Source organism: Myripristis murdjan, chromosome 15 (genome assembly GCF_902150065.1).
Source record: "Myripristis murdjan chromosome 15, fMyrMur1.1, whole genome shotgun sequence".
Lineage (NCBI taxonomy): Eukaryota > Metazoa > Chordata > Actinopteri > Holocentriformes > Holocentridae > Myripristis > Myripristis murdjan.
Genome location: NC_043994.1, coordinates 29,036,134 through 29,050,728, shown reverse-complemented (window position 1 = coordinate 29,050,728; position 14,595 = coordinate 29,036,134). Strand labels below are relative to the sequence as shown.

General features: G+C 43.2%; 1 protein-coding gene across 1 annotated transcript in view; it reads left to right on the top strand.

The window, feature by feature from the left end:
• The window catches only part of slc24a3 (solute carrier family 24 member 3), a 102,330-nt gene that overhangs the window by 25,295 nt on the left and 62,440 nt on the right, over positions 1-14,595 (top strand). Inside the window, exon 2 of the mRNA XM_030070548.1 lies at positions 10,316-10,447. Within this exon, the coding sequence (XP_029926408.1) occupies positions 10,316-10,447 (132 nt within the window). The remainder of the gene's footprint in view (positions 1-10,315; positions 10,448-14,595) is intronic.

Here is a 14,595-nt window from a genome sequence, read left to right as displayed (position 1 = left end):
TTCTCTCTCGCTTGGTCTCTCTCTCTCACACACACTCTCTTTCTTTCTTTCTGCCTCTGAAGCTCATGCATTTTTTCTTTGCCTGCTCTTTTGTGTTGCAGTGCGGAAAAGAATTCATACAGTATTTCTTTGTACTAAGGAAAGTATAAAAAGATCTTTTTCAGGCTGTGGACCTGGATGCATCGTGTTTTTCACGTGTTTGGCCTTCGTGTTTGCTCTGTGTGTTTAACTGGAGTAGAAGCAGTGGCTGTTTTTTTTTTTTTTTTTTTTCTTGGCTATATAAACTCACGTGCATACAGAAACACACACATGCCACGGGTGACTTCACCTGACATCATGTTGAGTTTCCTTTTGCAACATGTAAATTTGATTAGTCGTTCATCCAGCTCCAGTCGTGGAACTGATGAGGGCCAGAAAGAGACGCGTTTTCATTTATCTAATCAGAAAAGTTCAATTAAAACGGCCACATAATGAAAACTGAAATGAAGTTCAAAACAAACCGATATGTTTTTGTCGAGACGTCCTCGCCTAGCAAGATTAAATTGTTCATACATGAAGTATTAATTATTTTAATTTGAATTATTTTATTTTACGATTAAAATGGCTACCTTAAGGCGACCCAGCGGCTGACGTGGGGAAGTGCGCACCACAAATCAGGGCTGAGTCCCGTCTCTCTCTACTGTTGCTAAAAAACTGAAAAAAAAAAAAAAAAAAATCTACCTTGTACACTGCTATAATTAATGAAAACAAATCAGACCATAGTGACGATGACTGGTAGCTTGTGTTTCATGCCAGTGATTTTATTGGTGCTGCTGTTTGTGAAAATCAAGGCTATACTTGTGGCCTATGTGGTAATAATGAATTGATGTTAAAATACTTTATGTCAAAGAAATTGGCACAGTGCTGGTTCATTTGCACTGAGTAGACAAATTAACTGTCCATCACTGACATGTGACACAGACGCCTGGTATCTTTCTTGTTGTCACAGTAACTGAGGTGTTCATTCACTTCTGTGTTTGGCACTGAGCTCATAGTTAGTGCTGCTGCTGGACTGGACTGCATTTTATTGAGAGCTGTTTCCACTATTCTGTCCCCCTGATTGCATATATATAGGGAAGGACAAAATATCAGAAACACCTCTCAATGTAATGTAGTCCAGTACAAGACCTCTGCAAACTACAACCTCAATAATAAACACAGAAGTAAATTGACTCATTTTCCAACAAAAACTGAACAGTATAAACTTTGATAAAAGGTAGAATTTGTGGCAGAGCTGCTTTTGATTGTACAGGTGGAGCTGATAAAGTGGACACTGAGTGTGTGTAGTCTATCCAAACGTTCAAAGGTCTATAGATATTCTATAAATATAAATTAGTATATTCATTCTAACCAGCACTTGTACTTCTAGTAATTACTATTGTTCCTGTGCAATACCTATCTATCCATCTATCTGCTCTCAGCCCTGTGCCTGGCCGGGCGCTTCAGACGGAAAGAGAGCTTGAGAATGAAAGGCGATAGAAATCCTTGAAGATGACAGCACTCTTGCACACTCACAGCGGGAGAGGCGTCTGACAGTGTCAGCTAACGAGGTTTTTAACAAGGCCATTAACGAGCTGTCACGTTCGTTAAGCACCAATTACCCACGCCCCTCCGATGGGCTTTGCATATATTCCGATGTCTGCATTTGAGCGTGTACATATATGTGGTTTCGCAGTGTTTACACCTGCAGCACGCATATACATGACACACACACACATTTATTTCTCTCGACGTCGTTTGCAGAGACTATTTATGGCTGTTTCCTAAATACTCAGGAGACCGGCGTCATTCTAACCACTGATAGCCATATTGATTTATTGATTTGAAAATAACACGTCAAGTTTTAGCTTTGTGTGTGTGTGTGTGTGTGTGTGTGTGTGTGTGCGAATGAGAGGCATGATTGCATAGTGAGGCGCGCATTGTGTGGCTTGTAGTTTGCAGCAATGCCTGCTGCATTTGAGACGGCTGTTGCTCTGAGATATTGAGTAAATGTAGCCGAGCACTCACAGGTTTTGTCATTCTGAGTCATGGAGTGTAAAGTCACTGCTGTTGCTCTGGCTTTTGGACATTTGGAGAGAGAGAGAGAGAGAGAGAGAGAGAGAGAGAGAGATGTTTTCGTGGAGAGAGGATGCTTTGTTTTTAATGAGCTTTACATATTTATACAATCTACATGTCCTAGTTGAAAAGACTGACTTTTTTTTTTTTTTTTTTTTTTTTTTGGGAGTCCATGCCCAGTCAATGATAAGACGACTGGTTCCAAACCCATCTCTGTCAGTCCAGTTCTCAGCTCTGTCCAGTGCACATGATGACGTTTTATCATACAGCATGGAGGCTGTGCTGGAGGCGTGCCTGCAGGCGTAACTGCAGGTGATTAGCATTATTTAAAGTATGAAAATAGACCTTTTACTTAAACACAGTTATTATCGGGGGGTTGTTTTTGTGAATCAACAGCATGAGTGCACAGGGTTTGGTGTCTGATTTGTGGAGTAACAGCCTGGCAGTTGGAATTTTGCATTAGGAGGAACATGTTATCAGTAGGAAGGGCTGGGTATGGCACCAACCAAATTGCTTCAGTACTATCGAACATTGAGAAATGCCTTGGTACTGAAATTAAATGTCAGTACTTATGGAGTAAATCTCATCCAGTGAGCCAATAAGCATGCAGCATGTTTGTACCAAGATCTAAAAATGCTGGTGATTGGCTGTCCAGCGTCACATGTCGTAAAGGAAAAACACGATATATTACACCCAGAGATGTTGTAAAATTGACTGTATAACAAGATTTTAGCAATTCGGCATTGAAAAAACTGTTCAGGAAACGGTATCTGTCTGGTATGGACCGGCTTCAGTCATGACCAGTTCAATCAAATCTTTCCTTTCCCGTTAAAAGCAGCGGACTCTCCGACCGCACCCCATCCGCCTCAGAAGTTACTCCCAAGAGGAGACGAATGATGGACGTCCAGAGTCGCCACGAGCACAAATGCATGGCATCTTAAATTAAATTAGATTGAGAGGAGATAACATGTTTGGTTACCGTGTTGCCTTTGTCCCGGGAGAAACGGTGCCTAAAGTAGGAAACAGTTGAATGACATTAGACGAAGAGCCAGACAGAGTTTGGTGGCGAGCTGCAGGGGCAGTTTGGCGAGGGGAGCTGGCCAGGCTTCTCTGACCTGCGTCACGTGGTTTTGTGTCTTAAAGGAGAGTCCAGTGTGTAATAAAATGTTGATACCCATGTTATATGACCGTACGTAGCACTCGCTTCCATCCTCAAAAAAACATTATAAATGCCTTTTTTCAAAGCAGGAAAATCACATGACAGTCAATTTTGTTCACAATAAAATGGATTGCTGCTTTCTGAAAAGTTTTAGATAACATTTAACCCCCTGAACCCCAAACCCGCCGGCGGGATAGAAAGACATGTATTTTTTAAAAAATCGCCAAAATTCAATTTTTATCAGTTTACCAGTTTATCATAGCTGGAAGCTTTAAAAACCAATTTTTTCGTCGGAATTTGAATTTTCCGACAGTCCCTGAATGCAACATGTCCGACTTCTGTTTAGCAGTCGAAAAAAGGACGAAACTAAGCCTAAAAAAGTGATTTTTCATCCAAATCATTTTATTATACATGCTTCATTCAACAATTCGCCAAAAAATAGTCATTTACTCAATCCAGATCATCCAAAAAACAAAAAATTCTGCGGTCTTCAGCGGATCTGAGACATCTTGATTGATTCAGGTGAGCCCAACAGTCGCGTGACAAAAATTCATTTAATTTCAGTGTGTAGGCAACAGTAGTAACATGGAAGGGCGCAAGGCAGTAAAAACGCCTAAGTTTATACAGGTTGGAAAAATGTTAATATTTCAGGAAATAAATCATGTGAAGCCCTAATTTTTTTTCCTGGATCAGTGACACTTGTGGGCACCTGAAAAAAGGTTCTGTACATTTATTCCAATGTTTCTCGATTTTTTGTAAAATAAATTAAAAAAAAAAAAATCAGTTTGCCTTTTTTATTTTTTTAGTATTTATGGCACTATAACTCTTTCATACTGTGTGAAAGACATTTTTGAATGACTTCATGTGATAGCCACAGCTGTGCTGTTTCCATAGAGGTGCAGCACTTGTAATTGCAGTGAAAAACAAGCCCACAGCGAGTCAAAATGTGAGGGGAGCAGAAAACACCCCAAAACTGCTTGGGGTTCAGAGGGTTAACACCGTTCTGCTGGCTAACGCTGCATTCACTTGGAACTGGACCTTGGAATTTGTACATTTCCAACCTGTGACCACATGGTGTTCACAGTGTCAGCATCGGAAAGGGATGCTCTTTATTCCCTCTAGAGGAAAATTCAGTCTCCTCTTGCGAGCCTTCATTTGTCGCAGCTCAGAAGCTCACAAGATTCAAATAATGAGCATCGACAATTTAATACGGCCTGGGTTAAAAAAAATACCAAACTGAACCTTTAATTTTTGGGTGTTTTAGGGATTGCCAGTCACATCGGCAACACACAAGCCACAAAAACAGTTGGTTTGCTTTGCTATAGTATCTGCTAATGTGTGTGTCGGCCTGTAAAGCTACCAAAAAAAAAAAAAAAAAAAAAAGCACAGAGGAAGATCTGCACCTTGTGCTTTTGGCCCCGGTCTGAGCAGTCGGGCAACATCAACACAAATCCCAGTAATCCTCGACACAAATCTTGCATTGTGCTGGTTCATCATCGCTGGCACACCCACTGTCGCGTCTTTTCTTCACAGCTAAGGTCATGGCGTGTCACCAAAATACCAAACAGGCACAGGCGAGAAAAACACACTCCAAGAAAAGCCCTGCCATGCGCGTTCACAGCAAACAGAGCCCCTGGGTTTCATCCCGTGGCCTGCAGGAAACAAAATAAAACAAAGCCTCGCGCTCCGGTCTCACGCAGATGACTCAAATACAAAGCCAGTGTCATATAAATTATAAATATCTCCATGCCGTTTGTCATATTTTGTGTCATTGTACAAGTTTGCCGTTGGACGAATGAGCCTAGATGTTGTGTGTCCTACAAACAGAAGCCAAGGATGTTGGTATCACGTGTAGCATGTTAACGCAACATATAGTACATGCCACGTGCTCATGGCCTGATTCTCCTCTCTCCTGGGACAAGGTTGTAGCGCACACTCATGCACACGTACACACACACACACACACATAAAACACACACACTCCAGCCCTGCAAACACATGCGTAGTGAAATCCAAACAGATAGACATTTCACACTTTCCATACAAACACACGCAAAGATACAGACATGTCTGCATGAATACGGAGCTACACACGCACACACACACACACACATGCACGCACACATGCACACACATGTCTGGCGAGGGCAGCTAATGAAGATAAAGTAGCTAATTAAGCTTGACAGTGAGGAGGGATGGGCGACCATATTATGTGACGTTATGAGGTCGGCTTGGACCTATAGACATAGTACGCTGGCCAATATAGGACACAGTGGGTTAGTGACATGTGTGTGTGTGTGTGTGCACAGCTGTGTCTTGGTGTGTGAGAGATAGAGGGAGAAAGATAAAGCGATGTATGGATACATAGATGGACCAAAGGAGAAACATATATCAATACACAGACAGATAGCATATATATATTTATTTTTTTAAAGAATTTTAGTGGTTCATTTCAACTCCCTTGATGTTTGAGTGTCCCCCCTTAGTGTTCTATTCACACACATCTCTCTCTCACACACACACACACACACACACACTGCTGGCCTAGATCTCTGTGGGAAAGTCCTGCAGGTTCAGCACATCTTGGCTGACACCATAATGTCTGAGATCTGCGGGAAATCTGGCAACGCACACACTATGCATTCAGTCACCTAGTAACCTTATCTCTCCCTCTCTCTCTCTCTCTTTCTCTCTGTCTCTCTCACAAACACACACACACACACACACCAAAACTTCACAGTATGCAGGGTATCTGTGGGTCCTTAAGAAGTGCCTTAAGTATTTAATTACCTCAGTTGGAGGCCTTAAAAGTATTAAAATATGTTACTTTTTCAGCATGCAGTACCAGGTTTCTTTGAGCTCTATGTCCATTCTGAGATTAATACAGAACAGTGTTATAGGCACAACATGCTTCCTGTGCATTTTACTAACCATTATTTAACTTCATGTCCCTTAATAATTAATCATCCGGTTTCCTTTCTCTGAATTTTCATTTGCAGTGTTCAACCCTAAATCGGTTTGTCGAAGCAGCGGAGTATAGGATATACGTTCGATATGAATAAGACATGAGTGCAGGGAGTACTGGAGATCATACAGAAAAACAGTCACGCTTGCTGAATGGATTGAAAGCAATAATACCACAAGGACAGAAATAAATATATAGAGTCTTCACTCACAGATGAAAGTGGAAGAGCTCGTGCGCATCAGTAGCCGTTCTCTGTATGGAAAGAGAAATACACACAACTGTGTGTGTGTGTGTCAGCTGCCGACGTGCAGATGTCAACATGAAAGGATGAGACTGAAAATGAAATATGAGTGACGATGAACATGCAAATACACCTTGTAGGTGTTCTAAATATCTTGATAAACTAATAAGCTGTAACCTTTCCATGTTTGTTTTGTAATCTGGGTTTATGAAATCCAGAGCCCCGGGGAGGCCGTGGGAACTTTATTTTTTATTTGGTGTGCACAAAAGCCAGAAACTACTCAATCGGAGTCAGGAAATCCCAATTTGTATGTGCAATTTACTTTTTTGTGGTCTCAGTTTGGTTTTTGGAGCTTTGCAAATTCATAAAATTGTAGCTACCCTTGTCTGAGACAATGTGCCCACAATTTACTGAAAAGCTGACAGGAGCCATCTGAGTGGCTGGGATTCTTTGATTCAGGTGTGTCAATACGCTGATCAAGTGATTGAATTCATTTGAAACCAAATGTGAAGCATCGGCAGATTGCATGACTGCAGGTGGAGTTTACAGGAAGGTATCCAAATTTTGAATATATTGTGATTTATTCCTGTAAGAATTGATATTAAATCACATCGGCCAACTTCATTTATATGAAATAAGCAAGTCGTGCTCACAAATTAGGATTTTTGTTACCTTGATTTAGTGTTTTGTGGTTATCATTTAGTAAGGAAAAAAAAATCGGTGGCATCTCCGGGGATCTGAAGCAAAAGGAACAGATGATGAAAATTTGTCTGAAAAAATAAACAAAAAACAGCATTTTTCTGCCAGCGAGGGCAATTTTCTTGAATGAGTCAAGGGGAAATACTGTAGTCCTGTGGTGCAGCTCCGCACTGAGACCCACATTCCCTTTTCCTCTCCACAATAGGAGTCCATAGCGGATGACATGAGGGATTTATTTCGCTGGTGTGTGTTTGCGTGTAGGAGCGATGGCGCTGTGCAGCACATCTGATAGCATGTTGGCATTTACCCAGAATTGCGTGTGTGTGTGTGTGTGTGTGTGTGTGTGTGTGTGTGTGTGTGTGCGTGTGTGTGCATGTGTCTTAGTTACTCAGTGTTATGTCATGCACCCCACGCGCTTGGCTCACCCTCTACGTCACGTCGCCATAGTAACCGCGGCATCGGTGATGCATTCTGCTTCATTGGACCACCAACCGACCAAAACACCCACCAGTGACTGTGTTCACTGTGTTTGTGTGTATGGACGCGTCTGCATGTGCCAATGCATGTGTGTGTCTCCGTCTGTGTAAGGTGTGTGTGTGTGTGTGTGTGTGTCTAATGGAAGGCAAGGAGCACTGAGAGCGACTGAGAGAGACACACATTAACAAGAGGCGACAGAGAGAGAGAGAGCAGTGAAGTTTCTTGAGTGTCTCCTTCCAGCTTTAAAGTTGTTGAACGTCTTCTGCTAAACACACACATACATGAACACACACACACACACACATGCACTGGCTCAGGGGAAGAGCATATATAAAGAGGGCAAGAGGCATCACAATAATCAGAGCGTCATATGAGCTTTGGTGCTGATGCGGCTTGGCAGAAGTCAGCCATTGGTCTCCTCTTTGCAGAACAATGCACGACACTGTGACACTGCTGTGCATTTTGTTCATTCTGAAATAAACTGGACATTTTTCTCAGCTGATATTAAGGTGATGATTTGATTTTGATTTTTTTTTTTTTTTAAGGAAAGGTTGGTGGTCAGTGTTATCGCTCAAGAGGGCTAACAAGAGAGCAATGTAGAAAACCCTGACCCAAAGGTTTTTCTGAAAAATTGTGTAAATAGTGATGCATTTGACAGGTGTTTCTGTATTTTGTGTATTGTCTAGAAGTGAAGAGCATGTTTTAAGAGAAGCAAATGTATCATGACCATTTGGTTGGTTGTTGGTTGGACAAACGTGCCCTTCTCTTTTGCTTTCAGCCGTGGCTGTTGCGGTCGAGGCCTGTAAAAATTTGTAGCAACAGCAGTATGCTACACTGGCAGTACATATGATATTAATATGTTTCTCTATGATTATAGGAGGAAGGGAACTTCATGTTCTCTGAGGAGGCACAGACGGGCACTCGTAGTTTTTCTAATGGTTTCACATCTTGATCGCATTGCCTCTCCAAGACATAAGCCTTTAGTTTGTGACTTAAAGAGAGAATTGTTCATGTTCGCAAATATTGGCTGGAATGAATTATAGGAATAGCCTGAATTCTTGCATCGAGAAATATTTCCCTTTCGTAGTCGAGTAAAATGTCCCAGAATGTAGAAGTGTTCACAAAAGCGTATCAGCTTTGACAGAGAACAAATGGAGGCTTGATCAGGATGATCCCTCCTCAGGAAGCAGAAATCCACTGTAATGCAGCTACGTTATGATGAGTGCATCCCCCCTCCCTGGCTCCGTGCCTCTCCTCTCCTCTGTCTTCCTGCGACCTCGCTGTTTGCGTCATGTTGCAAGAATCTGAAATGCTTCATATTTCTGTGGTTTGATAAATATAGCCACCGCGGGGCTATTTATAGACGCCTCGGCGCGCTCTTCACCTAAGTCGGGGCCTGTTGCATGGTGGGAGAGGAGACGGGCCGGAGGTGGGGCGCTTGAGGATACCGTGACCCAGATGACTGAGCTGGAATGATCGGCCTCACCGCGCTCAGCACGCCGCCGTCCTAACACCGCCATAGGAATGTGATGACACAAAGCGCACGTCTCGTCTTCCTTTGTTCTGTGGCAGGAGGAAATGTTTTGAGCGTTCAGGAATGCTCGAATGCTGCACCGGATGCTCGTGTGTTTGTACATATGTCTCAGATGTTCATTACACAAGGGCACATTTTCACAATGCCCTGTTTAGGGGAAAAAGGTAATGATTAGAATGTATGGTCCTAATATGACATTAATCTGTAGGATATTTATGCGTCGATACTATAAATGGCTCGGCCAGTGCATTGCTCTTCTAGTTGGAGTGGAAACCCCTGAGACACCTGCCTGTGGACGATGATTAAGGCTAAAGGCTGAGGATATTCTGTCCAACAATGTGACAAATAAAGTCGTTCAAGAGGCATTAAGATTAGAGTGCAACTCCATTTCATAATGGCTGTGATCTAATTTGTTAAATGATGCACCAAAAGTCAGTTTGTCATGGTCTTAAGGTGTTTCCATAAGTCGGTTTTCAAAATGTTTTCAAAAACAACATAATTTACCCAACATCCTTAAAGTCACAATGCAACAACCTTCATTAAGAAAGCTCCCCAGTATCTACAAAATGTGTTTTTTTTTTCTTTTTGATTGGAACCAGACCATAAATCAAACAATAACACCAGATGGCTCATGGTAAAATCCATTTGGCTTTGTATATATTTTAAAAACACTGGCACTGACTAAGCTATAGATTAGACGTTCTGTTGATCTGTATGAGATTTGTAAGGATGGACAAGACATTTCATGACGTACAAATGTGGTGACAATAGATGCATTTTAAAACTATTGTTATAAAAATCCTTTACGATTTCTCAATCTTCAACGCTTGCATCGTTCATCAGCATTAGTGCGCTCGGAGAATATGCCAGCTGATACTTCAGTGCAGCTCTTTTAAAGTGTGGATTGTTAAATGTCTTTTACATTCCCTATATAAACCCCAAGCCGTGGGTTTATTTCTTCCTTGGATCCTATGTGATGCAATCAATATCTTTCACCAGGCAATCTCCTCTGGGATCGAGCTGCCATTGATGGTTTACCTGGTGTTTTGTTTGACGTGCACAGCAGTCTCCGATACGTGCAACCCTCCTAACCACTCCACTTTCTCTCTCTCTCTCTCTCTCTCTCCCTCTCTCTCGATCTTTCAGGATTTGATGTTTCCAGCTCCATCGTGGTGGAGGAGGAGGCGAGGTGGGAGAGCCGCCATCTTCTGCAGGAAGTCTACGAAAACGAGTCCAACCTCTTTTCCGAGCCTGAGTCCAAAAACTGTACCGAACCAGGTAAGAGTGGTTAAGACGCTTGTTGAGCTAAATGTCGTAAAACGTCACTGTGGACCGGACAGTCTTGTAATGTTTCTGAGAGACTCCGATTAAGACATGGCACCAGCTGATTTTAAACCTGTAGAAATGATTCGTCTTTACAAGAAAGGGAAAGTGGCTGATCTCAGGAACTGCAGGTCGGTGCTAATTGATATCACTGTTCCAACAATCTTCGGGGAAGCTGTTCATGAACTTTGTTTTTATTAGAAAGGACTCCCAGCTGTAGGTTTTTCAGCCTGGTTTTGGGATGTTGACATATGTCTCTTGTATGCATCGCACTGTATTCCTTAAGGAAAACAGAATAATGACGACAAATCATATGGGAAGGTTATTTCGGATATTCAGATTAGAGTTCTCATATTCTGCCCGAACCTGACCCGACCCGGGCCTAAAATTTACGTGAATTGGGCGGGTCGGGTCGGGTCTCGGGTTCTGTGGGGGATTTTTTTTTTTTTTTAAATAAAAAAATAGAATTATGTGTTCTGTTATTGATTATGACGTTTCATTTTTATGTGACTGGTGGAGAGAGTGAGATACTGGATTGGATTTGGAGGCTAAACTTTCAGTGACAGACAACCAGCTGTGCGAGCGCAGCGCAAACAAGTGAGAGAGAGTTGCAGCAGTATCCCGCTGTGCTGGCAGACTCGGAGCAGGGACGGTTTTTGCTATGGGCAGTGCAACTGCCCAGGGCGCAATCTACTTGGGGGCGCACGAGAAAAAAAAAAAAAATCTCCAGTTTTCTAGACTACCGTATTGACCCGCACATGCCGCGGCACCATCAGTCGGCATCAGGCGGGCCGGCCGCGGCACCGTCCGATACCGCGCCCACCCGTCAGGTCTGCCGGATCTGACAGGTGAGCTGCCTGATACCGACTGATGGTGCCCCGGTGCCGCGGCCGACCGGCTCTGCTAAATAATGGCGAATTTGGCGATTTTTTTTTTTTTTTTTTCGGGCTTTATCGGGCTGTCGGGCCTAAAGTTCGGCTAATTAGTCGGGTCGGGTCGGGCCTCGGGCTGCCCCAGTTGGGCCCGGGTCGGGTCGGGTCTTAATTTTCAGGCCCGATGAGAACTCTAATTCAGATGACCATTTGGCAGAGTCGACCAATAGACATTTCAGATGGTTAATTCATCTCTGAGGCAAATTACCGCAGGGAAATGGATCAGGGGGCATTTATCTGAACCTTTACCACCTGTGGTGTTCCTCATGGACGTACACTGGGACCACTACAGTTTCTCTGTTCGTGTGTGTTGATGTCCTGCCTGAAAAACAGCAGCCCTGAATCATGAACACTGATAACAGCTCCAGCAGTTTGAGGTAAGGTCCTCAATTTAATGCTGTGTAGACTGAGTAGACTTATTAGTGTATCCAAGTATGAACCGTGGATTGAAAAAAAAAAAAAAAAAAAGTCTGCTCGCCAGAGTGGCAAATTGAGCCGTTTAAGGTCACTAGGTTTGTCTTCCATCGCCTCAGGGTGCATGTGTCCTTTTCTGTCTCGCTGTGCTTGATGAAAGATGAGGAAAATCCACAAGTGAGGCTGTTCCACACTTCTTTAATTAAATGGCTGTTTTTGGGTCAGGACTTTTGGGTTAAGGTTAGAGGTAGGTTTATGTTAGGTGAAGGTTAAGGTTGGCAGCGAGGTTTAGGGATTGATTGTAGTCGATTTTGTTGAAGGTCCTTTCAAGTATAGTGATACAAACGTGTGTGTGCTTGTGTGTGTATGCGTGCACATGTGTATGTCTACATGCTTTAGGGCTGCACACTAAAAGGCTGCTTTTGGATGTTAATTATGTGCAACATGGCAGAAAACAAGGAGAAATGATTTGATTTTCTCTCTTTCACACATACTAAGTCAGTTCAAAATGTCTTGTACCCAATACAGAGGCCCCACATCCACACACACACACACACACACACACTCCATTAGTCTCAGGAGGGATGGCTGCTGCAGAGGAGAGGAACTGAAGATGAAAAATGAGCAGCGCCCCCTCTGGTGAGGAGGGAGAAGTAAAGGAAAACCGAGAGAGAGAATCATGTTGACGTGAAGACGAGAGTCAAAGTAAAACACAAACTTCTTCCAGGTAGAAATCCTTTCTGCTCTCCATGAGTCAGTCTGCTGCGAACATTATTGCTGCTTGGCCGCATGCTCTGTGTGTGTGTGTGTGTGTGTGTGTGTGTGTGTGTGTGAGAGAGTGTGCGTGTCAACTCAGTGTGTACCAAAATCTCTCATGCTGTATGTTTACTTTCTCTGTTGTGTGTGTGTGTGTGTGTGCATAGGTGTGTGTGTGTGTGTGTGTGTGTAAGTCTTTGCATGAGTGTTTCCATGAGTGTGTTTGTGTGCGTTTCTGAGGGCGTGTGTGTTTTCCCCGTGGCGCGGAGTGTGTGAGTGTTTTCCATGTGGAATCCTGGGGCTTTACAAGGCTGACGTCCTGCCAAGCATTCTCTTGATCTCATTGTAAACACACCGCCCCCATCTCATACACACACACACACACACACACACACACATAAACATACGCACATGCACACATTCCTCCTTGCTGCAGTTGTGGGACGAGGAGACGGATTCCAGATTCTGGATTCTGGATTCTGCAGACTCGGATTCCGCTCCGTCTCCGTGTCGCTCACCGGATTCATATGGACGAGTTATATTTAGACAGCAAATAGTTTATAGCCTGTTTCTGTTTAATCACGCTTTGTCTCCTGAAACACTAATTACCTTAATAGGGATTATTCCTGCCTTCCTGCGCTAAAAGGGGTCTTCACAATGTGCTCCTTACGGCTCACTGGCTCTCTCTCTCTCTCTCTCTCTCTCTCTCCCTCCCTCTCTCTCTCGCTGTCGCTCCATTATCATCTGTTTAGTTCTCCTCTCCCCTGGAGCGGTTGCCGTCTCGAGCTTTTTCCCTCTTTCCTTCTCTTTCCGTCTCTCTCTTGGGTGTCTTTTTTTTACAGAGGCAATTATCAGTTCAATTTCAAGTCACAGAGCATTTTTATCATGCACGCTTTCACACACAACGCCAGACGAATGAACAGACAGATACTGTGGAAACACTGACATAAACAATCACGGATACACTGGGAGATGCACTGTCATGCCGCTCTGTGCCACACACACACACACACACACACACACACACACACACATGCATATGCACAGTTTATCAATCTTAATAACATATCTAATCTTCTGTTGAGCATTAAAGTCATCTTGTTGTCAAAACACGTGAACAATTCTGCCAGCGCGGGTTTAGATAATTTGCAATTTAGCTTCTTGCAAGATTTGTCTCAAAACACACGACTTTATCTCAAAGTAAGAACAACGAAATTACGGCTTGTTCCAAAATATGAAGTCAAATTATTTCATACCTTCTGCCAGACTTTTCCCTGGGAGCAGAAAGAGAAATATGTTAAAGCCGAGGAGAAGATTTAATCACGAGAGATTAAATCTTCAGGGTTTTTTTTTTTTTTTTTTTTCCACCTGAATTTTCCTGTGAGCACAACAGGGGAGAAATATAGGGGAATGAGAGAACGAGATGTTGGTCGGACCGGTCTCTAGATGCCATTGCATGGTCGAATAATTCTGCAGTTGCATCGGCGGCGTTGGTGAGCGTTCACAGCGGCGGTTTGGGGAAATAGCCCGGCTCCTATTTTTAGTGGCGGCCGCTTGACAGCTCTGCTGCAACGACGCAACAATGGAGCGCCGACACGTGACAGCGAATTCTTCTGCTTTGTACTCAGGCCAGCTGGGGTCTGTGTGGTTCCCTCCAGTGAGCGGCGGAGAGCGACTGAATTGAACTGAACTCGGCTGAATTGAGGCGAGTTCATGTCCTTTTCAGGAGACTCTTGTGCATTGTGAGGTTTGGAGCGGCGAGCACGCTGACGAACGTGAGTGACGGTGTGACGGACAGGGCAAAGCAGACAGATGTAGATGAATTCAGATGAAATATGTTGCTGCATATGCACTAGAAAAAAATATAATCAAGTCATCCAGTCTTCTTTTCAGTGTCAAAATGTTGTTTTTTCTTCAAACAATGAAAAAAAAAATCATCTTGTTTCCTGAATTTTAATAAATCAAGTTTCATTTTCTTGATCCCAGTGAGTTGATCTGCCT